The 25830-nt window shown below is 35.0% G+C and overlaps 1 protein-coding gene across 6 annotated transcripts in view; it reads left to right on the plus strand.

The window, feature by feature from the left end:
* Positions 1 to 25830, plus strand: part of DDHD1 (DDHD domain containing 1) — an 89434-nt gene that overhangs the window by 59037 nt on the left and 4567 nt on the right. For 2 of the 6 annotated variants that reach the window (XM_068545390.1, XM_068545396.1), the window contains 8 exons: positions 227 to 333; positions 5544 to 5650; positions 12805 to 13067; positions 14579 to 14654; positions 17893 to 18042; positions 20440 to 20692; positions 21702 to 21893; positions 24489 to 24572. In XM_068545390.1, coding sequence (XP_068401491.1) covers positions 227 to 333; positions 5544 to 5650; positions 12805 to 13067; positions 14579 to 14654; positions 17893 to 18042; positions 20440 to 20692; positions 21702 to 21893; positions 24489 to 24572 — 1232 coding nt within the window. The remainder of the gene's footprint in view (positions 1 to 226; positions 334 to 5543; positions 5651 to 12804; positions 13068 to 14578; positions 14655 to 17892; positions 18043 to 20439; positions 20693 to 21701; positions 21894 to 24488; positions 24573 to 25830) is intronic. The other 4 variants (XM_068545395.1, XM_068545397.1, XM_068545407.1 and 1 more) reach the window with 3 other exon arrangements.

Consider the following 25830-nt stretch of genomic DNA (forward strand, 5'->3'; position numbering starts at 1 on the left):
ATCGAAGCTTGTAATATTTGAAATCGTAGATGGCAAATTTAGGAAAATAGTTTTGAAATGAAGGTGTCCTAGTATTACAAACTGTTGCACAGTGTAGCAGTAATTGAAACATAATTGGACAAAGTTATAAGCAAGTGAAAGTGTTATGATTAAAGACATTTTATACCATGTAAATACATATGGGAAGTTACTCTGATAAAGTTTTGTTTTGGTTTGGTTTTTTTAGGATGAGAGAGGCTGCAAGAAAAATAGAAGAAAGGCATTTTTCCAACCATGCAACACATGTTGAATTTCTGCCTGTTGAGTGGCGGTCAAAACTTACTCTGGATGGAGGTACATTTTGTTTAAAAATTAAATGATTTAGTCAGTGGCAACAAAGTGTTGCTCATTGGGAATGAAGTGTCTTTAATTTATTTGTCTTGAGTTATACTCACTCTTTGTTCTAGATTATTTAAGAAAATAAAATCCATTGATTTAAAAAAAAATAATTACATCAACTTATGTCATTTTGGACCACCATATAGATTTCACAGATAACACAGTTTTCATGCATGCCCTCTGTGGATGGGGGAAAGGAGAGGGACAAGTGAAGGGAACAAAATGTTTTCTAAAGTTTTTGACAGAGAAGTGACTTGTCAATGCTTTTAAAATATTTGTTGTCCACAGTTTTATATAAGCTTACATTTTCTTCCTAATAATTTTCTTCCCTTATATTTGGAAGACAAAAATCTCAGGCCTTTTGTTTTATTGTTGTTCCTGCATTCCTTGGGCTGGTGAATTATAATCTAACATAGAGAAATTATATAATATATGCATCTTTCTTTACACAAAGTTTTGTCCTTTGAATATTAAGACCATTAAAATAGAATGTCTAGGTTGATTATTTACATAATCTGAAAGGTGAGAGAGTTGTACTGGACATTGTAGCAGCTGCTGTTTGTTGAGCTTTTACTATGTGCCTGGCACTCTGTGGTTCATTTTACTTGGAGTATCTCATTTAATTTTCTCACAAATCTATGAAATACCTACTTTTGTTTTCTCTTTTACAAATAGGGAAACTGAAACTCAGTAAAATGTGAATTTAATGAAGAATGGCAGGCAAAAATCTAGGTCTGCACAATACCAGAGCCCTTGTTCATCTGAACTGCCTCCCTGGATGATTTCCAAAGTTTCTTCCTAGTCTGTGATTCTGCCTCATAGTCAGTTAGGAATGTCAGTTATAGCTTATAAACCAAAGGGACATCAAAGTTGTAATGCGTTTAACAACAACAAAAAAAAAGATTGTGACCAAAGAAGACTTCTCAGCAGCAACAGCTCATATGTAAAGTTCTGGTGTAGTAACATCTTTTGAGCTTTTTCCATTCATCCAGATAAATATTTTAGGCTGCTCAGGAATGTATCAATAGATAACATGGATGAATTAACATTTAATAAAACCCCTACGCCTGTAATTTTCTGTTAGGTGTAAACTACCGCAATGGAATCTTGAAGGCATTATGCTGAGTGAGAGAAGCTAAAGGAAGAACACCACTGTTTCTCTCTCTTCTCAACACTTCTGACACCAAATATGTTGGGGATTTTCCCACACCAGCCAATTCTTTAGTTCTTGGTGGACATCAGTGGGGTGTCCTACAATTTAATTCATTTCTGACACTAACTGCTCAGAGATGGTATAGACAGATTAAGGTCTCAGTCTCACAAGACTTCTGCCCACTTCAGATGCCAATCACAAATTCCAGATTGTCCCCTGTAGTTGTGACTGACTATAAATTGGGGGGTGTAGGGGGTCCCACGATCCCCTCCTGAGCTTCAGTAATTTACTAGAACAACTCACAAAATTCAGGGAAACATTTACAGTTGACCTTTGAACAATGTGGACATCAGGGGCACTGACATCCCCCTCACCCCCAGTCAAAAATCCAAGTATGAACTTATAGTCCAACCCTGTATTCACAGTTCCCCATCTGCAGATGCAGCCAACCACAGATGGCCTAGTACTGTAGTATGTATTTATTGAAAAAAATCTGCATATAAGAGGATCCACAGAATTCAAACCCATGTTCAAGGATCAACTGTACTTACATTTACTGGTTTAAATTAGATTTATTCGTTTAAAGACTATTACAGAGGATACAGATGAACAACCAGATGAAGAGCTACATAGGGCAATGTATGGGGAAGGGGTGCCGAGATTTCATGTCCCCTTCAAGTGCACAATGCTTCTAGTACTTCCGTTTGTTCAACAACCTAGAAGCTCTTCAAACCCTGTTGTTTAGGGTGTTTATGGAGGTTCCATCATGTAGGCATAATTGATTAAATCATTGGCTATTGGCAGTTGAACTTAACCTCCAGCCCCTCTCCCCTTCCCAGAGGTTGGGGAATGGGACAGAAAGTTCAAAATTGGTTCCTCTGGCAACCAGCCCCCATTCTCTCTAAGAGTCAGCTCATTAGCATATACTCAGTTACGATTGGCAGAGGCTCATTATGAATTATAAAAGACATTCCTTTCACCCTATCACTCAGGAACTTAAAAGGTTTTTGGAACCCTGTGTCAGAACCAGGGACAAAGACGAAATATGTATTTCTTATATCACAACATCACAGAAGTGAAACCCAAAGGTTATATAATTTATGCTTCCATTTATATGACGTACTGCAAAAGACAAAACTATAGGGATAGAGAACAGATCAGTGGCTGCCAGGGTTTGGAGGTGGGGAGTTGAGTTATAAAGGGCAGCATGTGGGAGGTTTTTTAGGGTGATGGAACAGTTTTGTGCCCTGATTATGGTGGTAGTTATGCAAAACTATACATGCATTAAAACTGAGAGTCAATTCTATTAATTTTTCTGTAGATTCTTTTGTATATTCTGTGTAGACAATCACATGACCTGCAAATGAAAACAGATCTTTTCCGTTTCTTAAAAATATTATTTCTTTTTCGTATCGTATTGCACTGGCTAGGACTTTAAGTAGAACATTTGTTAAAATAGTAAACATCCTATGATAAAAACTCACCAGGAAATAGGCATAGAGGGAACATACCTCAACATATATAGCCATATATGACAAGCCCACAGCTAACATCGTGCTCAGTGGTGAAAAACTTAAAGCATTTCCTCTAAGATCAGGAACAAGACAAGAATGCTCACTTTCACCACTTTTATTCAGCAGAGTATTGGAAGTCCTAGCCACAGCAATCAGATAAGAAAGAGAAATAAAAGGAATCCACATTGGAAAGGAAGAAGTAAAACTGTCACTGTTTGCAGATGTTGTGATACTATACCTAGACAATCCTAAGGACACCACCATAAAACTGCTAGAGCTCATCAATGAATTCAGTAAAGTTGCAAGGTACAAAATAATATTCAGAAATCTGTTGTACTTCTATACACTAACAACAAACTGTCAAAAAAGAGAAATTAAGGAAACAATCCCATTTACCATTACATCAAAAAGAGTAAAATACCTAGGAATAAACCTACCTAAGGAGGTAAAAGACCTGTTCTCAGAAAACTATAAGACACCAATGAAAGAAATTGAAGATGACACCAACAGATGTAAAGATATACTATGTTCATGGATTGGAAGAATTAATATTGTTAAAATGACCATACTACCCAAGGCAATCTACAGATTCGGTGCAATCCCTATCAAAATACCAAGGGCATTTTTCACAGAACTAGAACAAATAATTTTAAAATGTGTATGGGAACACAGAAGACCCTGAATAGCCAAAACAATCTTGAGAAAGAAGAACAGAGCTAGAGGAATCACACTCCTTGACTTCAGACTATACTATGAAGCTACAGTCATCAAAACAGTAGGGTACTGGCACAAAAACCAACACATAGATCAATGGAACAGAAATAAACCCATGCACTATGGTCAATTAATCTACAACAAAGGAGGCAAGAATATACAATGGGGAAAAGACAGTCTCTTCAGTGAGTGGTGCCAGGAAAACCGGAGAGTTACATGTAAAAGAATGAAATTAGAATATTCTCTAACACCATATACAAAAATAAACTCAAAATGGATTAAAGACCTAAATGTAAAACCACAAAACTAGAAGAAAACATAGGTGGAACACTCTTTGACATAAATCATAGCAATATCTTTTTGGATCTGACTCCTAAAGCAAAGGAAATAAAAGCAAAAATAAACACATAGGACCTGAGTAAACTTAAAAGCTTTTGCACAACAAAGGAAACCGTCAGCAAAATGAAAAGACAGCCTGTGGAATGGGAGAAAATATTTGCAAATGATATGACCAATAAGGGGTTAATATCCAATAGCTCATATAGCTCGACATCAAGAAAAATAAACAACCTAATTAAAATGGGCAGAAGACGTGAATAGACATTTTTCCAAAGAAGATGCACAAATGGCCAACAGGCAAATAAGATGCTCAACATTATTAATCACTAGAGAAATGCAAATTAAAACCACAGTGAGCCATTACCTCGCACCTGTCAGAATGGCTATCATCAAAAAGGACACAAATAACAAATGTTGGAGAAGATGTGGAGAAAAGAGAACCTTCATACACTGACGGTGGGAATGTAAATTGGTGCAGCCACTGTAGAAAACAGTACAGAGGTTCCTCAAAAAACTAAAAATAGAGCTACCATATGACCCAGCAATTCCACTCCTGAGTATATATCCGAAAAAAACGAAAACACTAATTCGAAAAGTTACACGCACGCCAATGTTGATAGCAGCATTATGTATTTTTAATAGTGAAGGTGTGGAAGTAACCTAAGTGCCCATCAACAGATGAATGGATAAAGAAGATGTCATGTATATATACATACACAATGGAATACTACTCAGCCATAAGAAAAAGAATGAAATTTTGCCATTTGTAACGACATGGATGGACTTGGAGGATATTATGCTAAGTGAAATAAGTCATACAAAGACAAATACTGTATGATATCACTTATATGTGGAATCTAAAAAACAAAGCAAACTAGTGAATATAACAGAAAAGAAACAGACTCACAAACTAGTGGTTAGCGGTGGGGGGGGGAGAAGATAGGGGAAGGGGGGGATTGAGAAGTACAAACTACTATGTATAAAATAAATAAGCTACAAGGATATATTGTTCAACACTAGGACTATAGCCAATATTTTATAATAACTGTAAATGGAATATAACCTTTAAAAATTGTGAATTACTGTTTGTACACCTGGAACTTATATAATATTGTATATCAACTGAACCTCAATAAAAAAATTTTTAATTATAAAAAAAGAGTAGATATCCTTAGCTTATTCCTGATTTAGAGGAAATGTTTTTTAACCTTTCAGCACTGATGAGCGCAGTGATGTTTGTGGTAGGTAAATACCCTCCATCATTATTTTTAAATTTACAAATAGTAAAATTTCAAGAAGGTAAGGTTCATTAGATTCAAAGCTAGTCTTGAATATATAAATGTTAATTTAAAGCAGTTATTTCAAGGAATGTAACTTTTTTCACAGTTTATTCTTTCCCTAAAATGAATCTTCTCTTAAGTTTAATTTTTTTTTTTACCTCGTAGACACTGTTGATTCCATTACTCCAGACAAAGTGCGAGGTTTAAGGGATATGTTAAATAGCAGTGCAATGGACATAATGTATTATACTAGCCCACTTTATAGAGATGAAGTAAGTATCATGATTATCTTATTGCTATTGGGTATTTTTTTCAGTGGTAACATGTGTCCTGAATTTTAACATTTTATGTTCTTTTTTTACAAGCAAGTGAGAAATTATAGGAATCCATTAATCTATAAATAGCCTGTATTTCATAGTGCATTTGCAGTCTTAAACTGCACATTGGGATGCTTAATAAAATGGATAACCTTGGAAGTGAGAGGTTGGTTAGAAAATAGCTCTTTGAAAAATAAGTTTTCATAAGTCTGATTAGTAATATCTATGAGTATTATCCTCACAAAAGAGCTTTTTAAAAATTATTTATTTGGCTGTGTCAGGTCTTAGTTGTGGTATGCAGGATCTTTCATTGTGTCACACGGGCTCTTCGTTGTGGCGTGCGGGCTCTCTAGTTGTGGCATGCAGGCTCTAGAGCATGCAGGCTTAGTTGCCCCGACCAGGGATCGAACCCATGTCCCCTGCATTGGAAGGCAGATTCTTGACCACTGGACCACCAGGGAAGTCCCACAAAAGAGTTTTAAACACTTAGAAATGTCCTTCAAGTGTTTTTGTATATAAAAGACTTGCTTTTATTGTGTCATTTCTATAGTGGATTTGTGTAGTTCTCAAATGGTAATTTTGCTCATGCATCACAAAGATAACCCTAAAGGGGGGCAGATCGGAAGGGTAGGTGAAGGGAGATAGTTTATTCAGAGGGATGAGGGAATCTCTACCAATGCAATTTGTCACTTTATTGGTAAGAGAAAAAGAATTTTGTTTCATGGGAATAACCGCGTTAATTACCTAACATGTATTAACTTGTTTAATCCTTACCCTATGAAGTAGATATGATTAGTGTCTTCATTTGAAGGGTAAAGAAACTAGTACAAGGAGTAATTACCAATAGAGCAGCTCTGCTTGCTCTGTGCTACTCCAAGCCAATCCGTTGCTGATTTTGTTCATTCAGAGTCATTCCCTAACTTAATCCAGGATATCTTTTACATATCGACAGAAATATGTTTGGTTAGTTGCCACAGAAAATTCCTTCTCTTCCAACTACCATCCCCTTAGGATTTTTCTTCATTCCTCTTTCTATATCCCCTCATTGCCATATACCAGTATTGGGCAAGATCTGCCTTGATCTGATTGAGAACAAACAGTAAAAGAAGCTACAAGGAGAACTGCTATTCTGAGCTTAATTCTAACCAAAAAGGAAGGCCTAGTCGGTGAAGTAGAACACTTTATTAGTTCATAGTCCTTTATAGTGTACAATGGGCATCGTTAGATATGCCCTAAAGGTTAGAACACTGAACTATATAGTATTGCAAGTAAACCAGTGAGGGGGGGAAAAAAAGGAAAGACAAGGGCTGAGAGCATATTACTATACACACGTACACACACACACACACACGCACGCACACGTGGTTGGTAGTACTCCTAAAACGGTATCCTGAGTCTTCAAGGCTAAAATGTGCTGAGTCATGTCCCCCAAAAGTAATAAGTGTTTTTTAAAAACTTTAAGTTGGCGTTAATATCCAGAAAAACTGAAAAGAGAAAAGTGCCAGACTCAAACCTCTGGCCGTTGGTGAATGATGACTGAGAAAGTGATCACTTTTTATTTTGCTCTTATAGTCAAAGATAATCTTCCTCAGAATGGAACTGAATAAAACATATTCGGGAGGAAAAAGGAACTGATCGTTAAGATAAATGAAATGGAAGGAGAACACCCAGTGTTTTAAATTAGTTGGTTTTTTGATCCAGTTGAATTTCATGGAAAAGCACTGAGAACTTGTGTCTGAGATTCACCAGCAATCTTCAGCAGTGTATCCCAAACATCCCTAATTAGAACAATCACTTGTGGTGCTCATTAAAAATGCAGGCAAAAAAAAAAAACCCCATGGGGGACATTGGAATTGAGGGTATTAATGTGAATTTATGATTTTGAAAATAAGCCAGTGTATGTAGATAACATCTATATATTTAAGCATATATGTTTAAGCACAGAAGTATATATATGCATATATTTCCTACCTCTGTCCGCTGAAAGGACCAAGAAGCAGAGACCCCAATCCAACGAGTATACCTAGCACCCAGATCTTTGCCTCTAGTATTGTTATTCTCCACTAAGAAAAAGTAGAGTTCCTTGGAAAAATGGCTGATTCCAGGGCTGGGGCAGGATAGGTCCAAGTCAAAGCTGGAAGAATTTGTTTTGACGAAAGGTAGAAAAATGCTCAAAAGAATGATGGAGCAAGATACAAGGACATAATAGTCAAATTAAAGAAGCATATCCCACTGACCAAATAATTAAGTAATGATTACTTATTGTAAGGAATTATTAATAGTACTTTTGTATTATAATAAGGATAATGTACTAAAGAATTCTAAATCACTGAAAAATTTGTAAGTCCTTATCAATGATAAATAGATAAACAAATTGGGAAGAAGGGAGGTCCTTTGCTTCAGTAGGATGCCAAGGGCCTACTAATAAATGTGGAAGGAATGCTGGAGTTGGAAAGTCTCATTTTGCAGCCATCATGGTAGGATCAGGTAGGGGAGAGGACTGGGCAAGAATCATCAGTGGATGCTAAAATGAGGGCAGATTTTTTGATGAGGAACAGAATACTTGCATGGTCTTAAAGTGTATCCTCTCAGACTGCTTTTAGTTTAAAAAATAAAGGTATACAGTGGAGAAATCAAGCAACAACTTTATGGGGTGTTCCTGAGGGACACCCAGAGAAGGACACAGCATTATTTATGCAGTATTCCAATTATGAGGAAACATCAGACAAACATAAAATGAGGAAGTTGTAATAAAAAAGTAGGAATGAGACTGTATTCTTTTAAAATGTTGGCATAATAAAAGAGAAAGAATGGCTGTGGAAAATGTTCCAGATAGAGAAGATTAAAGAGACGTGATAGCTAATTATAATATCTCATCCTAGACTGTATCCTGTACTGGATTGGGGGAAATGCTACAAAGGATAATATTAGATCAACTGACAAAATTAAAATGTGAATGGTAGACTAGATTAGATGAAATATATCAAAGTGAATTATGAAGTTGATAACAGCACTATGATTGTGGAAGAGAATATTCCTAGTCTTAGGAAATATACACTGGAATATTTGGGGATAAAGGACCGTGACACATGTAATATATCCTTAAATGGTTCACAAAAAAGTTGTGTGTGTGCTATAGAAACAGAACAAATGATAAGGCAAATTTTAGGAGGAAATGCTAACATTAGGTGAATTTTGGATAAAGCCTATGTGAGGATCTTTGTACTATTTTTATTTTGTAACATTTTATAAATTTGAAATTACTCCCAAATAAAAAGTTAAGAAAAAGAAACTAAAAAAATACTTTCCCAGGTCCCTCCTCTGGAGATCCTGATTTAGTGGGTCTGAGATAGAACCTGTGAATTTGTGTTTTTAACAGTTCCCCAGGTGATACCATCAGGGAAGTTTGGGAAACATTGCTTAAAGCATTGTGAAGAACAAAAGAAAATAGAAGAAAAACTTAGTGAGAAGTGGGCAAAAATTGTTCTTATTCTTTAAAAAGGAAAGCTGATTCTGCGAATCAGAGTCCATTTAACACAAGGTTGGTGTTAGGCAATATTTAGACTAAATTATTTTTCAACAATATATGTTTCCTAAGGGACGTAGTGATAAGTAACAGCCAGCAGGGGTTCTGTAGGATTGTCATGCCTGGTGAATTAACCTTGTTAGGTTTATTTGATAGGCATAAATAAGAGCCTTTTTTCTCTTCCTCTCAGCCTTTGGAGTCAAACAGATGCAGATTCAAAACCTGCCACTTAACTAGCCTAGATCAAATTTCTCACTTTCTCAGCTTCCTCACTTATATAATGGACATAAAATACCTAGTTGATAAAGATTGTCATGAGGATCAAAGATATTATGATATATAAATTCCTTGTGCTTAGATTTTCAAGTTGTAACTAAGTATATATCTGTCTTTATATATTTCAAGGGCTACAATTTAAAAAAAAAGGAATAGACTTACTCTGTTAATTCTAGAAAGTAAAATAAGGATCCGTGAATTTAAAATACGGAAAGGGACATGTTTGGTTACTAATGAAGAACTGTGTAATAAGCAAAACTGCCTTAAAAATACAGAAGTGTTACAATGAAAAAATTTGTAAATAATATAAGGTGATGGATTTTAACTAAACTTACTGTGATAGTCATTTCACAATATATACCTATATCACATCATTACATTGTACACTTTAAACTTAAACAGTCTATCTCAATTATATCTCAGTAAAACTGGGGGGAAATTTTTTTTTAAATAGAAGTGACCACTTCTGGATGAAGATACTCACTGGGGTAGATGCTGAGCTCCTTATCCCTTAAGAGGGGTGTTACTGAAGGGACTTTTATCTTCATAGCAGTTTAAGTTAGATCATCTCTGAGGCCCCTTTTCACTCAAGTTTCTGAGATGCACATGGGAGGACCCTAATTAGTGATTGTGCACTAAAAAGCTGTGCTTTTTAGGGAAAAAGTTTTGTGTATCAATCAGTACTTCTCAGGTCATACTTTCTGAGGACCAGTTTTTAAAAAAGAAACTAACTCCAGTCTATCAAGACATCATCAGAGAGCCTTTGGCTCTTTCTTCAACCCTAAATAAAGTAACATGAAAAATCCAGAGAGAACTGTATATCTTTTGTACATCTGAACTCTCTTTTCAATGGCTTTTAAAAATGAAGAACTATAAAGAGAATTGTCATGACCCTATCTTGCCATTGTTATTTGAAAATTGTTTAATTGATGTATATGACTAAAACTCTCTAAATTACTTTTTCTGATTAAAATTTCCTGTAACAGGGAGAAGGACAAATGACTAATTATATTCTTCAGCCCTATTTTGGGTGTTTGGATTCTCTCTTGAAGCTGCTGGGTTTTTTTCCTCTTCGGTTGACTTCATAAATTTTAATTTGGGGGCAGTGGTTATGAGAATTAGAAACTTTTAAACTTTTGAAGAGCCATCCAGTGCCTGCGTGTGTAAGAGGTTAGCTGAACTGATTAGGTAATATTGTAGAATTAATAAAATTCAGATCACAGGGTATATCATTATTCTTGGTTCAGATATCCCAAATGAATATAGTTGGTCACAAAGGGATCTAGTGTTTCTGTACTTACATGGTAGGAGTCTTAAAATCAAGGCCTTCAAAAGTAAAAACTATTAACAAATATTGCTTTTAAAGGAATTTATTTTATTGAAACATTAGTTTTTTCTACACCTCCCTTCATGTAGATTATAAATTAGGAAAATAACAAAATTTTAAGGGTTGGTTCATATTCTTATCAAAGCCAAGTCCAAAGCATTACATTATAGCTCCCTTTGAAAAGAGCATGTAATTTGACATCACACTGCCTATTTCTTAAATTCTGTTGACTAGAATTACCTACAACCCATGTCTTGGGAGATTTTTATATGCATTTGCCACTAGTGTGGTCCCCAGAACTGCTGAGTCTGAAACTCTGGGATGGAGCCCAGCAATCTGTATTTAACAAGCCCTCCAGACCCAATACATGGTTTCAGTAGCTTTAACCAGACCTCAGTATTGCAGTGTAGAGCTCTGTGATGTCAGCAATCAGAAAGAACATTGCACCTTCATTCACGTCACTGCTAACCCAGCCAAGCATGAATGCTCAAATAATTTCCAGTTTGTATCTGCTAAAGATTGTTCAGTGAAACCTAAAGATTGAAAATGGAAGCAGTATATAATTAATGTTTGTTTGTCTGAATAACAGCTGACATATTAAGAAGGACTGAAGTGCGAAATTTAATATCAGGCAGGAATTTTATAACTAAATAGTAGTAAGCAATGATAGGAGGAGGAGAGGACTGCCTTAAAAATCAGGTCAGGGCCCCCGTATGAATGAATTTGAGTAACAAAAGAACCTTGTTCTTCTCACTTCATAGAATATGTCAGTAATATTTGTTAAAGCTAAATTTCAAGAAAGCAGTTTTACAAAGAAAAATGGCTATGGTACTCCCCACATTATTAACCTCTAAACCTTAAAAAAGTCCTGCTGGGCTTCCCTGGTGGCGCAGTGGTTGAGAGTCTACCTGCTAATGCAGGGGACACGGGTTCGAGCCCTGGTCTGGGAGGATCCCACGTGCCGCGGAGCAGCTGGGCCCGTGAGCCACGGCTACTGAGCCTGCGCGTCTGGAGCCTGTGCTCCGCAACAAGAGAGGCCTGTGCACCGCAATGAAGAGCGGCCCCCGCTTGCCGCAACTAGAGAAAGCCCTCGCACAGAAACAAAGACCCAACATAGCCAAAAAAATTAAGTAAATAAATAAAGTTATAAAGAAAAAAAAGTCCTGCTTTTTAAAAACAACTTTTTGCTCTTATCTATATTACCAACTTACTGGGAATTTTGGAATATCAAGTAGATCAACACAAGCTTTTTCTTTTGTCACACAATGGACTTTCATTACATTACTCTTATCTAAATGCATAAAGTGGGACTTCCTGGCAGTGCAGTGGTTAAGACTTCGCCTTCCAATGCGTGGGGTGCGGTTTCCATCCCTGGTCGGGGAGCTAAGATCCCACATGCCTCATGGCCAGAAAACCAAAACATTAAAAAAAAAAAGCAATATTGTAACAAATTCAATAAAGACTTTAAAAATGGTCTACATCAAAAAAAATCTTTAAAAGAATGCATAAAGTAATAGTATATATATGTTGCATATACAATATGTTAGTCACCCTGTTACCATAAACTCAGATATTCTTTCCCTAAAACTTACTGTGGCTTAAAAACTACAAGGTACAAGACTTTAGAATTGCATATGAGTCCGTTGCAATGAAGAAGAAATATCCAGGACTCTGGAAATCTACTAGAATCTGCATGGAACTTTTTTTTAAATCTCTGGAACTGCTGGCTTAAATAATTGGTTTAAGGACTATGAAAGGATCTGTGTGGGTAACATCTGCCTTTATTCGTTAGTGTTGATATGGATTATAATATTACATATACCTTTACTTCATTTCCTGTAGGGTTCTGAGTTAATTTTAATGACCTAGATATATTTGGCCAGTAATGTGTGTTTTTCTTCCTTAATGTATTTGAGTTTAGAAATAAAGTTTATAGTAGTCAGTGATTACTCTAATTTGATGTTTTCTTATTTCAAACAGCTAGTTAAAGGCCTTCAGCAAGAGCTGAATCGATTATATTCCCTTTTCTGTTCTCGGAATCCAGACTTTGAAGAAAAAGGGGGTAAAGTCTCAATAGTGTCACATTCCTTGGGATGTGTAATCACTTATGACATAATGACTGGCTGGAATCCAGTTCGACTCTATGAACAGTTGCTGCAGAAGGAAGAAGAGTTGCCTGATGAACAATGGATGAGCTATGAAGAACGTCATCTTCTTGATGAGCTCTATATAACTAAACAACGGTAAAATACCCTAATCTCTTGAAAGAATTTAAAATGTCTTCATGGAATCACTGGACTTCTTAGGTGAAAGCTTAAGATTTTCATAATAAAGAAAAAAATACATTGTTTCGGGTACAAAGATTATTGAATAACATGCCTAATCAAGCTAGAGACTTAATTTTCATACTAATTAGGTGTTTTCCTATAGCATAAAATAAATTATTCTTCCATCTTCCTCTTTTTCCTTCTGTCTTTTCTTCACAGTTTATTAGGAGTGAAATCTAAAACTTATTCCAAGCTGATTCACTTTGTAGAATCCTTACTGAAAATGTTTACTAGCTTGTAATCTTTCATAGTTTTACTAATCTTAGAGATGGGCCTTTACGTTTCTTATTATTCTGAAAATAATTTTAAAGCCCTTTTTTTGTTGACAAATATATTTTTGACAGATTTTATAATTATCTAATCATTTGCAGCCTTCCTGATACTATCTTTTAATTCTTTGCTACATTCCTATCTTCATCTCTAGTTACATGCTCTGTCGTTTGTTCTCTTAATGATCATCTGATTGATTCTAATAGAACAGTGAAAAGTCACTCATTTTGATAGTTAGCATTATATAAAAACAACCAATTTAGCTGACTTAAATTCTTACTCAGGAAACGTTGAATTTATTTTTGTCTTATAGAATTTGTCTAAGGATTTCATTTAGAATTTTATTAAGTACCATAGGAAAAATACATCAAGTTTTTAGTGTCAGAAATAATTGATAGTTTTGAAAGAAAATGTCATGTTGGCAAGCCTCAGAGCTATATTTTAGACACAAAATCCAGTAAAAAAAAATTTGTAAAGGAAAAGAATTTAACAGACTTAGATACAGAACGTTGTAATAGGAAAAAGTTGATATAACCCAAATGTTCACCAGCAGAGGAAGTTTAAACTGTGGTTTGTCTGTATGATGGACAATTACACAGGTGTTATAAAGACTGAAGTAGGTCAGGGGACAAGTGAAAAGATTGCTAAGATTCATTATTAACTGTAGAAAAAGGAAAGATACAGAATAGTGTATGTGGTATGAACATATGCTGTGTTTGTTTTTAAAGGTGTATATATGCTTGTATGTGCCTCACATTTTACTAAAGGTTTCCCCCAAAAAGCTATTAACAGCATGTATTGGAAGAATAGGGGTACTTTTACTAATTATTTCATAAACTTTTTGTTTTAGCCTTTTTTTTTTGGGCGCGCCGTGCGGCTTATGGGATCTTAATTTCCCAACCAGAGATCAAACCTGCGCCCCTTGCATTGGCAGCGTGGAGTCTTAACCACTGGGACTGCCAGGGAAGTCCTTTCATAAACTTTTAGACTTTCTGTACTACAGCACGTACATTTATTAAATTCTGTCAGTAAGGTTTAATTTGAGGGATTGGATGATGGGTCATTATTTTCTTCTTTATGCTTAGTGAACTGGTAAACATCTAATACTTATGAAATTATAAATATGAATGTGTACATAATCTCATACTCCTTTCTAGGCTGAGAGACATAGAAGAACGGCTACACGGATTGAAGGCATCATCTATGACACAAACACCTGCCTTAAAATTTAAGGTAAGGAAAGACAGGTGATATTTTCATTGTTGATCTCAGTTTTTTTTCAAACATCATTTGAAGCATGATGTTAGGGTTCAAATGAAATCCTAATTATTCTTTCAAATGAATTTTTTTTTTTTAACACTTGCGGTGTGTTGGACACTGCTGGTTTCTGGGTTCCACTAAGAATGGACAAGATGGTTTCCCAGCCCTCAAAATATGTAACACAGTGTTACTGGGTCTATTAGCAGTATAAAGAATGATGTATGCATGAGAAGGAGGTTTAATTTTGCCTGTAAATGTTTACAAATGAATGACATTTGTACTTAATCTCAGTAAATTGGATATTGCCAAGTAGAAGAAAGGAGAAATGCTGCTGTGTTCTTGAAAGAAACAGCATAAACAAAGGCATGGAGGGATATACCTTCATAGCACGTCCAAGAAACACCAAATAATCTTAAATAGTGAGAAACGAAAAAGAGAGACAGATCTGGTAAATATCTAATATTTAGAATTTAACAAATCTTTGTGACCAGCTAGTGGTATGTGGCAAGAAAAATAACTGGAATTATATCAGTGATGATTCCAGGGATGGAAAGCTGACATTTCAGTCAATAAGAAGTGTATGATAAAAGCACAAGATGAGGTGCACGCAGTTAGTTTGGAGCAAGGAGAGCAAGCCAGTTTGGCTAAAATATACAGGATAAAGGGCATGGAGGGTGTAGGAAAGCAGGAAGAGCTAGAAAAAGGGACCTTATGTTTGATAGGGGCGGTGGAAAGCTTTTCAGGGTTTTTGAGCATCGGAATAGAGCTGTCGAAAGCAATGGTTTAGAAGAATAAAAAGTTGCAGAGACATTGACATTGACCTGACCATTGGAGAAGACACAGCCTATACCTGAATAACAATTTGTTTGCAATGTTAAATGGAACATGATGTAAGTTTCCTAATACTCATTTCCAGTTGAATATATGCCCATGTCTAGTGTACTATATTGTTTCTTCTTGATATCTTTTATCATGGAAACTTAACATACAGGTTAAGTGATGGAATGATGCAAAAATTCTTATTGAATCTATCTCTATGACTTATAAAGGTTTTTTATTTTTAACTTATACATTTAAAAGCCATATGGTAAAGTTATAAGATACATTTAAAAGCCATAAGGGTGGGAGGGAGACGCAAGAGGGAAGAGATATGGGGATATATGTATATGTATAGCTGATTCACTTTGTTATAAAACAGAAACTAACACACCATTGTAAAGCAATTATACTCCAATAAAGATGTTAAAAAATAATAATAAAAATAAAATAAAAGCCATAAGAGCATGGTCTTTGGAGTCACCCCCCCACCTGGAATTTGAGTTCCATCTCTACCACCATTATTATATATAATCAATGTTAAATATGTAGAATTGATCTGATAGTAAAAGTAAACTCTTCTATTTCATGTCCTGGGTTTTGTACTAGAGAGTTGAGTACGATCCACTAAGTATATTATTATCTCAAAATTCAGTTATCACATAACCAGAATTTATGCCCTATAATTGTGTATCCTTCTAATACATAGTCATGTAGTCTAATAATATGAATTTTTAATTATTTAATTACTTATAGAGAAAAAATATAGAAATCTGAAATTTAAAAAGGAACATATGATGAATTAGCAAATTAATATTTAGTACTCCAGAGTTCTAAAAGAAACAGAGGTCTTTCTATGCCTGTTAACTGGCAGATGGATTTACTTCCATAAATAAAAGTGTTAGATTTGTCACACATTACCATTGAACTTTCAAAAGAGGAAAAAAATGTCAACAAACATTGGTCTAGAGAGTGGGAAGCTTTGGTTGTGATCATGAGGCTTTGCCACTAACTAGTTATGTAACAGTAGCCAAGTCAAAATCAGTTAACATCTCTGAATTCATCTGTTTATTCATCCCTAGATGAGGCAGTTAGACTAAATGTCTAAAGCTCTTCTTCACCTTTAAAATTATTTGATGGATATAGATAACCCTAAAGCAATCGTTACTTTTATCTGAGAGAGAATAATTCCTTTGTGTGTTTGTCCACCAAACTGCAAACCAATCATAAACAAAGAAGGAAAAGTTGGCATATCCGATTCTATATTTCTTGTCTTAAATTCTCAATTCAATACCTGTTAGGTATGTTACAGATACCTCAAACTAATTATGAACAAAAACATGATTTACTTAGAGTATCCTGTTAACAATTAATGGATTAATTAATATCTTCCCAGTCAGCCAGACCCAAATCTTGTGAATTGCCTCTGGCTCCTTCCTTATCCCCATCTCCATTCATTCATGTTGATTCCATCCTAATCTCTCAAATTTCCATTTCTGAATGGAACAGCTTGTCCTCCTGGGTGCAGATTATCTTTTGCCTAAACTCTTTCAATAGTTTTCTAACTTGTCTCCAAGTCACTAGCCTCTTAATTTTCCAGTTCATTCACAAGCTACTACCAGATTTACTAACCTCCTAAAACATGGGTCAAATCCTATTCTCTTTCACTACCTGTAAAATAAATTAAGCCCAGCTCTTTTAGTCAAACAGTCAAGGTTCTGTACATTCTCATTCCAAGTTACATTTTCCCCACACTCAATTTTCAACCATATCAGGTTATTTTTATTCTCTAAATTAAGCCAGTTTCTTTCCTCCCTCTGCTTTAGTTCATGTGGTTCTATCAATATGGAATATCCTTCCAGCCCCAGTATATCCCAACCCCAACTTTGGAAATCCTTTTCATCTTTTATGGCCAGTGCAAATGCTTCCTCCTTTATAAAGCCCTCAAAGTTGGGATTAATTATTCCTTTGTCTACTCTCCTGTAGCACGCTTTCCCTCTATTATGCACTATTTTATTCTGCCTCCCCGCAGGATTGTAAACTCTGAGTGCAGAAGCTCTGCCTTATTGGTCTTTATATGTTTTAGAATACCTAATATACTATTACTTTACACAAAATAGTAGCTTAATAAATCTTCCTTCTCCTTACTCTCATTCTTAATTTTCTATTAGATTTAAAGATAATGAAGTTGCTCCTGGATAGACTGTTCAGAATAATTAATGGTTGTTATATAGTTAATAAGTAATGCAGATACCATCTAGACAAAGCTCGTTTAAAAAGATATATATTTGGAGACAAATTTATTATTTGTATTTTACCATATATTATGTTGTGCCCAAATTCTTTGAAAAACACTTCACCACTTTTAAAATTTAGGATGACTTTATCATTGTAGGTTGAAAATTTCTTCTGTATGGGATCCCCGCTGGCAGTTTTTTTGGCATTGCGTGGCATCCGCCCAGGAAACACTGGAAGTCAAGACCATATTTTGCCCAGAGAGATTTGTAACCGATTACTAAACATTTTTCATCCAACAGATCCAGTGGTGAGTTGCAAATATGGACATTTATCTCTCAATATTAAATTTTTCCTAAGAGACTCTGTAAGAAATCTTACAAGGTACTGCTGAATTGATGAGAAAGCTTTCATTTACAGACATCTCTCGCAGATACTGCGTTTTTTTACAAACAAGGTTTGTGGCTACCCTGCATTGAGTAAGTCTATTGGTGCTATTTTTCCAACAGCATTAGTTTTTAATTAAGGTATGTATGTTGTTATTTTAGACATAATGCTGTGGCAAATTTAACAGGTAGACTTAAGTATAGTGTAAACCTAACTTTCATATGCACTGGGAAACTAAAAAATTTGTGTGATTTACTTTATTGCAGTGAGCTGGAACCAAACCTGCGGTATCTCCAAGATATGCCTTTATCTGTTACATTTGCATGAGTTCATATTTTTAAAATATTTGTTCTCTGATTAGTTTAGGGATCAGGAAATAAAATACCTTAAAGATGTTCTGTTTATGTTGTATTTGTAGGATGAAAGCATAATGTAAAAATATTATCTTTAGACAATTAATCCAAAAGACAGGAGTCATCTGGACTTTCAAACCTTAACCAGTTGTAATACCAATAACGTAGCAACCATAAATTTTAAAAATCCCACTTTAAATACTTTTTTCTCTAAAGTATGCTGCAACATTGAAATGTGACTGGTAGATACTCTTAGAAATGAAAATATTTAAATATTATGTATTAAACATAGAAAAGTGGAAGAATTTATTTTAGCTTGGTGGAATTATGACATTTTGGATTTTTACATTCTCTGTTATGTTTGTACTGTAAATAAATTTTTTAATGTAAATACTCCTAGGATCTGTCTGCATCCAGATAAACAGTTTAATGCCAAGTAAGATTTTTGGATGAGAAAAATTCTTCCTTAAATCCTCTTGGGGACAAGGCTAGATATAACTAGATTTAAGACAAACTATTTTAAATAGCATTTATTCTCTGAAAAATAGCTTTATGTAATTCTATAAAGTCTTTTAAAAGATCTTTAGCTAGTACCAAATAAATATAACAATGACTAAACACCAGAATTTTAGAAAATTTCTCATATGTTAAAGAATCAAAACGGTTATATTTAAGAAATTTCACTGAAATGGAATCTAGTATTAGATTCAAATACTGACTGCACGATCTTGGCCAACTCACTTCTGAGACTATTTCTTATCTATATGATGCAGATGATAATATTTTACCTCATAGGGTTGTTAGGATTAAGTAAAACGTGTGCAAAACACCCAGTTAGACCTTGAGTATTTTGTTAATATGCATTCATTTAACTCACTCTCCTATAACTTGAAAGTGAACTTGAGATCATAGGTGAACTCTAAACTTTCAGTATATACCCTATACTTTGTACAGTCTTAAATTTTGTTATTCAATTGGCCCTTGAACAACTCGGGGGTTGGGGTAACCCCTGTGCTCAGTCAAGAATTGGGGTGTAATTTTACAGGAAGCCCTCTGTATCCACGGTTCCGCATCCACAGATTCAACCAACTGCAGATCATGTAGTGCTGTAACATGTAATTATGGGGGGAAATAATCCACGAATAAGTGGGCCCACGCAGTTCAAACCTGTGTTGTTCAAGGGTCAGCTGTATTATAAAGGAGGGTTCCAAACTCATTATTACGAATTATTTTTATTACTCGTTTTATAGTTCTTCTGTGAAATTTTTTTTTAAATAGCTTATGTGAGAATTGTGCTAGGCAGTTTTTCCAAAGTTATCTATTCTTCCCAACATCCTTGTGAGGTAGTAGGAAGTGTTATCTCCTTTCTATAGCTCAGGAAACTGAGGCTCTGAGACCTTGTGACTTGGTGAGTGTCATATAGTTAATAAGTGACAGACGCCAGAATATGAACTCAGGGAATTCTGATGCCAAGTCCATTGCCTTTTCTGCTATATCATCCCTACTTCACATTAGACAAATGGTCTTATACCATCATGTAGTGTTTGTTACTATATTAATCTACTTGAAAGTAGGGTTTACTGAGAGCTTAGATATTAAAAATTGACCTTATTTGCTCTGTTCCAGGTTACTGTTTACTGCTTCAGTTTTGTTTGTGAGACTAATATAAATCTAATTGCTAGATGATATCAGAACATAATAAAAATGAATATTTCTCTGAAAAACTAATTAATGGGCACTATTAGCCTAGACTAATTGTTTTTTTATAGTCTCATCAAGGATCTATAATTGGACAAACTACATATTGTTAACAGTGAAGAAATCAGAACACATGTTAAGAATATCAGGTTTTTAAACATTTGCTGAGGTCTACTGAGCATGCAATAAAATAAGAACGAACAGTTTACTAAAATCCAAGCATTGTACCTTAATGTTTTGTTTCTTTGAATTTTTTTTTTTAAATCAAGGCTTATAGATTAGAACCGTTAATACTGAAACACTACAGCAACATTTCACCTGTCCAGATCCACTGGTATAATACTTCCAATCCTCTACCTTATGAGTATATGAAGCCAAGCTTTCTTCACCCAGCAAAAGAACCTACCTCAATTTCAGACAGTGAAGGCATTTCAACAATACCAAGCCCTGTGACTTCACCAGTCTTGTCCCGCCGACACTATGGGGAATCTATAACAAATATAGGCAAAGCAAGCATATTAGGTAATTTCTTTTCAGTATTCCTTATCAATGAATTTAAGCACTTTTATATAGACATGAAATTTTAAGTACTTGGAAATACTCTATGTATTACAAAACATCCAACAGTTAATCCTCATGTTTAGAGCTAACCTCCTTCTCACTGTTCATATTTGAGGGCAAAAGCACTAAAGTTCTCTTAATTAGATCAGATCCTGTAGTTAAAGAATATGAGATAGCTGGATGCACAAAAGAAGATCGGGGAATCAAGTCTCTCATTTTAACCTTGGCCCCATCACTTAACTGTGAGATCTTGGGAAGTCACATAGTTTTTAATGCTCTGCTTCCTCATCCATGAAATGAGGGAGTGCTTGAGTACTAAGGGTGCCCCTGCCGACCAGTTCTCTGATCCATGTCCTAAAAGTCTCTCAAAATATGTGTCCTTCCTGAGGGCAACAAGGGTATTTAATTTCTCTTTGAATGATCTCCAGTACCAGCCACAATGGTGTAGCACCAGAGCTCAATTCTGTGCCACTTTAGTTTGTCCATTGCTTTTGGTTACAAGTTGCCTTAGTATAAAATGCCACAAGATGGCACTATAAAAAGGCTTTATCTGCTGGACTCATTGATATTTGACTTCGTCATAAAGATTGTTTATTCATAGCTTTTTATAACCACTTAACCTCAGGAGTAAGAATATCAATATTGAATATATGCCCATGTGAATGGCATGGTTCTTTTATTAACATTTTTAATCTTAAGAGATACTTTAAAAAACAATGATCACAAATAAAATAGAATCTTTATTCCTTTGTAAGCTATATTCCTGGAGTTTGTACAACTCTGATTCTATTCAACACCATTTTTATTTAGAAACCTACAATATAAATTGTAATTTTCATATGTTCCCACCCTGGAAAAACATGACTAGGGCTTAGTCCCTCTGCCAAGTGGCTGTAAATATGGGTGGTGCTCTTTAGCCTGGTGTGTGGTGTAATTCAGCAGAATGACTGCCCTGTTTTGTGAAATGTAGGGGCTGCGAGCATTGGAAAGGGACTTGGAGGAATGTTGTTCTCAAGGTTCGGACGTTCATCTGCATCACAGCCATCTGAGGCATCAAGGGACTCTGTGGAAGACGAGAAGAAGCCGGTTGCCTCACCTCCCACGTCCACTGTGGCAACGCAGACCCTTGCACATAGCAGTTCTGGCTTTCTTGACTCTGCATGTTAGTTCATACTGTTCTTTCCAAGTTTATACTGTGCCTTTTTAAAACGTGCTGAGCACAAAGGGTTAAGATATTAACTCTAGCAGTCAACTCTTAATCTAAAGCCTGCCTTAGCTTTTAAAGAAACTGCTTTTTCTTCTACTTACATTTTTAGGAATAATCCCTAGGTAAATGCAGTTTTACTCTCTGCGTTGGTGAATTAAGTAAAGAGCATTAATAATCAGGGCCTTGTGGCACAGAGGTGTTACACATCAAGCATAAAACAAATCTCTTTGTGGTAAGCACTTCCTGATTTTTATAAAGTGTTTTGTTTTTTTTAAAATATGGTCTTCTCAGCCTTAAAAATTCATGTAATTGCTTCAAACCTATGCTGTATTTACTCTTGATACTTTTTAAAACTGCTATGCCAAAGCCATCCTGGTGCTAATCCCTCAGTTCCCTTCATCCAACCGAATTATAAAACCTTCAGAGCTTTAATTGTATTGGATCCACTGTATCGCTTCCAATCCTATCCCAGCTACCTTGTGTAAAATTGATACTCAAGAAATGAGTGAATGAAAGGATAATTATACTGGACTTATATTAGAATGGAGCTTTATTTAATTTTTTCCAGTGGATTTATAAGGTCTAAACTCTTGAATAGTTGTGAAACACTAATACACTTAGTATATATTTACTTCCAAGGATGTAAACTTGAGCCTTATTTTTAAATGTCCAGTAAAATAAGATAATAAGTCAAGTCCTAGTTTTCCATTGACTTACATGAGGAAATGTTGACTCTGAAACTAGCTACTTCCTTTCTGTAACTATAGCAAGAAAATTTTATTTTCTTCCTCTAAAAATCTTTAAACATTTCATTTCAGATATTTAGAGCCTTGTTTTCTTACTGTGTCTGCTACTCTGAATTTTAAAACAACCAGCATTCATTGCCGTGCAACAGTCCTAGGGGCTGGATCTTTCTCCACAGTCACCTCCACTCCATGATGAATTACCCTAGCCATTTCTGAGTTGGACATTCCTATTTGGGCCAATTCCATTTTTTTTAACTTAATCCTATCTATGTCAGACTCTGAGTACTAAAAATTTTATAATTGCAAGCCTTTTGAACACTGCCTAGAAAATTCATTTCAGATTTTGGTATTTGTACAAAATTCATAGTTTTCTTATAAGAGTTCCTATACTATTGCTGACTTAAACTCTCACTTCTGCTTACTCTCAGAAATGAGATTGTGAAAATACAAAATTCTATTATAACATGCAGATGTCAAAAGAAAACTAAACTTCTGAGGAAAAATAACTTCAAAGAATTTTGTAAAATGGCAGGTAAAAAGCCACAGTTCCTTGTAATGTTAATGCACAGCAATGATGCTAGTAAACATTAGGGTGAATGAGGGAACAAGGAGAGCAGGGTATTTTGAGCCCAAGAGACGGCGTAATGAAGACATACGGAGAGAAGTCTATAGGGTCTGAGAGAAGAAACCTATCTTTTAGTTTTTCTACTATTTAACGTAGAAATTTCAAAGTGATAATAAAGAAGAAACCTGTTCTTCCAGTACAAGTGAGTAGAGATGCTTAGCTGTATCACATTATTATATTTTAATATCTTAACAAAATATGTTTTCTGTCATTCTTGCATATAAATTCTTTGTTGGTCCTAATGGTAAATTACTTGCCAACTATAGACTCAGCTAACTGTGAGCTAATCATGATTTCTTAGTTACATGTATTCATCTTTAGATACAGATTTTAAAAGTCCAACTTTTAAAATTGGACCACTACTACGGGAGAATTATGCCTTTTAAATCAAATCCCCAAGATTCACCTTACTAATTCTTGGACTTGCTTCAGTAATACACTCTTCTGTGTAATCCTGATTTAGACAAATTTCTTAAGTCATAATTGCTATTTTGGCTATATGTTGCAAATCATAAAACCTTTCTTCCTTAAATCTTCTTTCTGGAATTTGGTCACTGTGATTAGGTGATTCTGGCTTCCTTTCTTCCTTCCTTCCTTTCTGCTCACATTCGATTGCCTCAGCTCTTCTTGATAACCTTCATTCTGAAGCTACCGACTTTGATTCTCTTGCTCTTTGAGGGTAAGATGGACACAGACTGTGAATTCATGATCCATCAGGGTTTCTCTCTTTGAAGATTTAGTGTTGTCAGTTGAAACCATCTTATTGACATCAATTTGAAGCATCTTATATAGCTACTCTTCATTTCTTTTGGAAAGTATAGGCTTATTTCCAGTGGTTTTACTGTTTCATTTCTTGTACTCCCCTGTGTTTGTAACATATTATGAAAAGAATCTGTTTCTTTCAGCATTGTTTTGCCTCTAGGTTAGAACTTAATTGAACTATACATTTGGGGGATATTTGGGCGTTAACAGATTATGACATTATATTTCAGAGTTAATTGTTCTTACATTTTCCATGAAAGAGCTCTTCACAGAAACCAAAGTGTGTACTTCTTTATGTATCCTAGGTTTAATCAGCTTATTTGGGAGTATTGTTCTAACTTTTGGCCACTGCATCACTGAAGGCCATTTGTAACCATCAGCCAACACTTTACAGCATCTTGTGTTTTTTTTTCACAGATTTCAGACTTCAAGAATCGTTCTTTAATCTCCCACAACTTCTTTTTCCGGAAAATGTAATGCAGAATAAAGATAATACCCTCGGTATGGTATATGTCAGGAATAGCATTCAGAGCACTATGAAAATGATCTACTTAGATTTCTCCTGCTCATTGAAAAATTGGATCAGTTCTATGAGATCAGCTTGAATGTTACCATTAATAGACTATTTTATATGTATTCTCGTCCTGTATTTTCTAGTCTTAAATGTAGTGGTCCAGAAACCCCCGAGTATTGATTAGACACTTAATGTGCTAAAATGTATGATACTCCTATATGCTTCTACAAAGAAGGAACCTTTTAGAGAGGGGAGAAAAGCATTAGGCCATTCTCTTTCTCCTCTATTGCCCTACAGCCTTCAAAGAGGTTCAGTATTCTTTTCATGTAATATACTTAAAAGGATTTCATAGTATAAAGGATTTAATCATTTCTAATTATTTCAGATATTAATACCACTTCCCCTAGGGCTGTTGGTATGCCATAACTGATACTGATTTCAACACAAATATTTAATGTTCTTTAGAGGTGTAGGTTCGCTTTGAAAAAATTATTATTATTGGATGCAAGAGATATTTTCAGTCTCTTAATTTTCAGCAGATTCAAAATGTATCAGTAAAGATTAATCTTAGCAGTTTAAAATTATTTTCATCCTTAACTTCTGGTTCCTTTTTTTATAGCTCCTTTCTCTTTCCTTTTTTTAAGTATCGAATTTTACCTTTAACAAAAAAATAAGTTACAGGTGTTTCCTTGGATTTTTTAACCATATCTAATTTTATAGTTTCTGTATTTATAATTGCTAATTTTCATGCATTTTTTCTATTTTCAAAAAAAAAAAAAAATCTTACTTGATATAGATTCCAAAACAGTGTTTCAGCATAACAAGCTGATTTGGGTTTTTGGCTCTATAACAGCAGTTTGTGTTGATCTAACTCAGTGAAATCCCCTCAAGAAATGATCTTATATAAGTGCTCTCTCTGGTCCCTGTTCATGTAATGGTCACTTCCATAGAGAAATAATTGATGTGTGCTTTTTGCATATTTAGTTGGAGAAAGGAAAATTAATCCACTCATACATTTGTCCTACATTCAAGTAGTCCTTTTTATTCACTACCTTAAAACCATCCCAGCTACCCAAGCAATTAGACCACTAATCATAATTGCACCACACTGATCTGATTCAGATGGTATTATGTATATGGCTTCTATTTTCTCTTTTCCTGTTTTTATTCATTCAACAATTTTACCATGAGCCAAGTAGGTGGCCACTAGAAAAGATACCAAGATGAAACAGATTTCAGTGCTGC

The sequence above is a fragment of the Eschrichtius robustus genome, chromosome 1 (assembly GCF_028021215.1).
Source record: "Eschrichtius robustus isolate mEscRob2 chromosome 1, mEscRob2.pri, whole genome shotgun sequence".
Lineage (NCBI taxonomy): Eukaryota > Metazoa > Chordata > Mammalia > Artiodactyla > Eschrichtiidae > Eschrichtius > Eschrichtius robustus.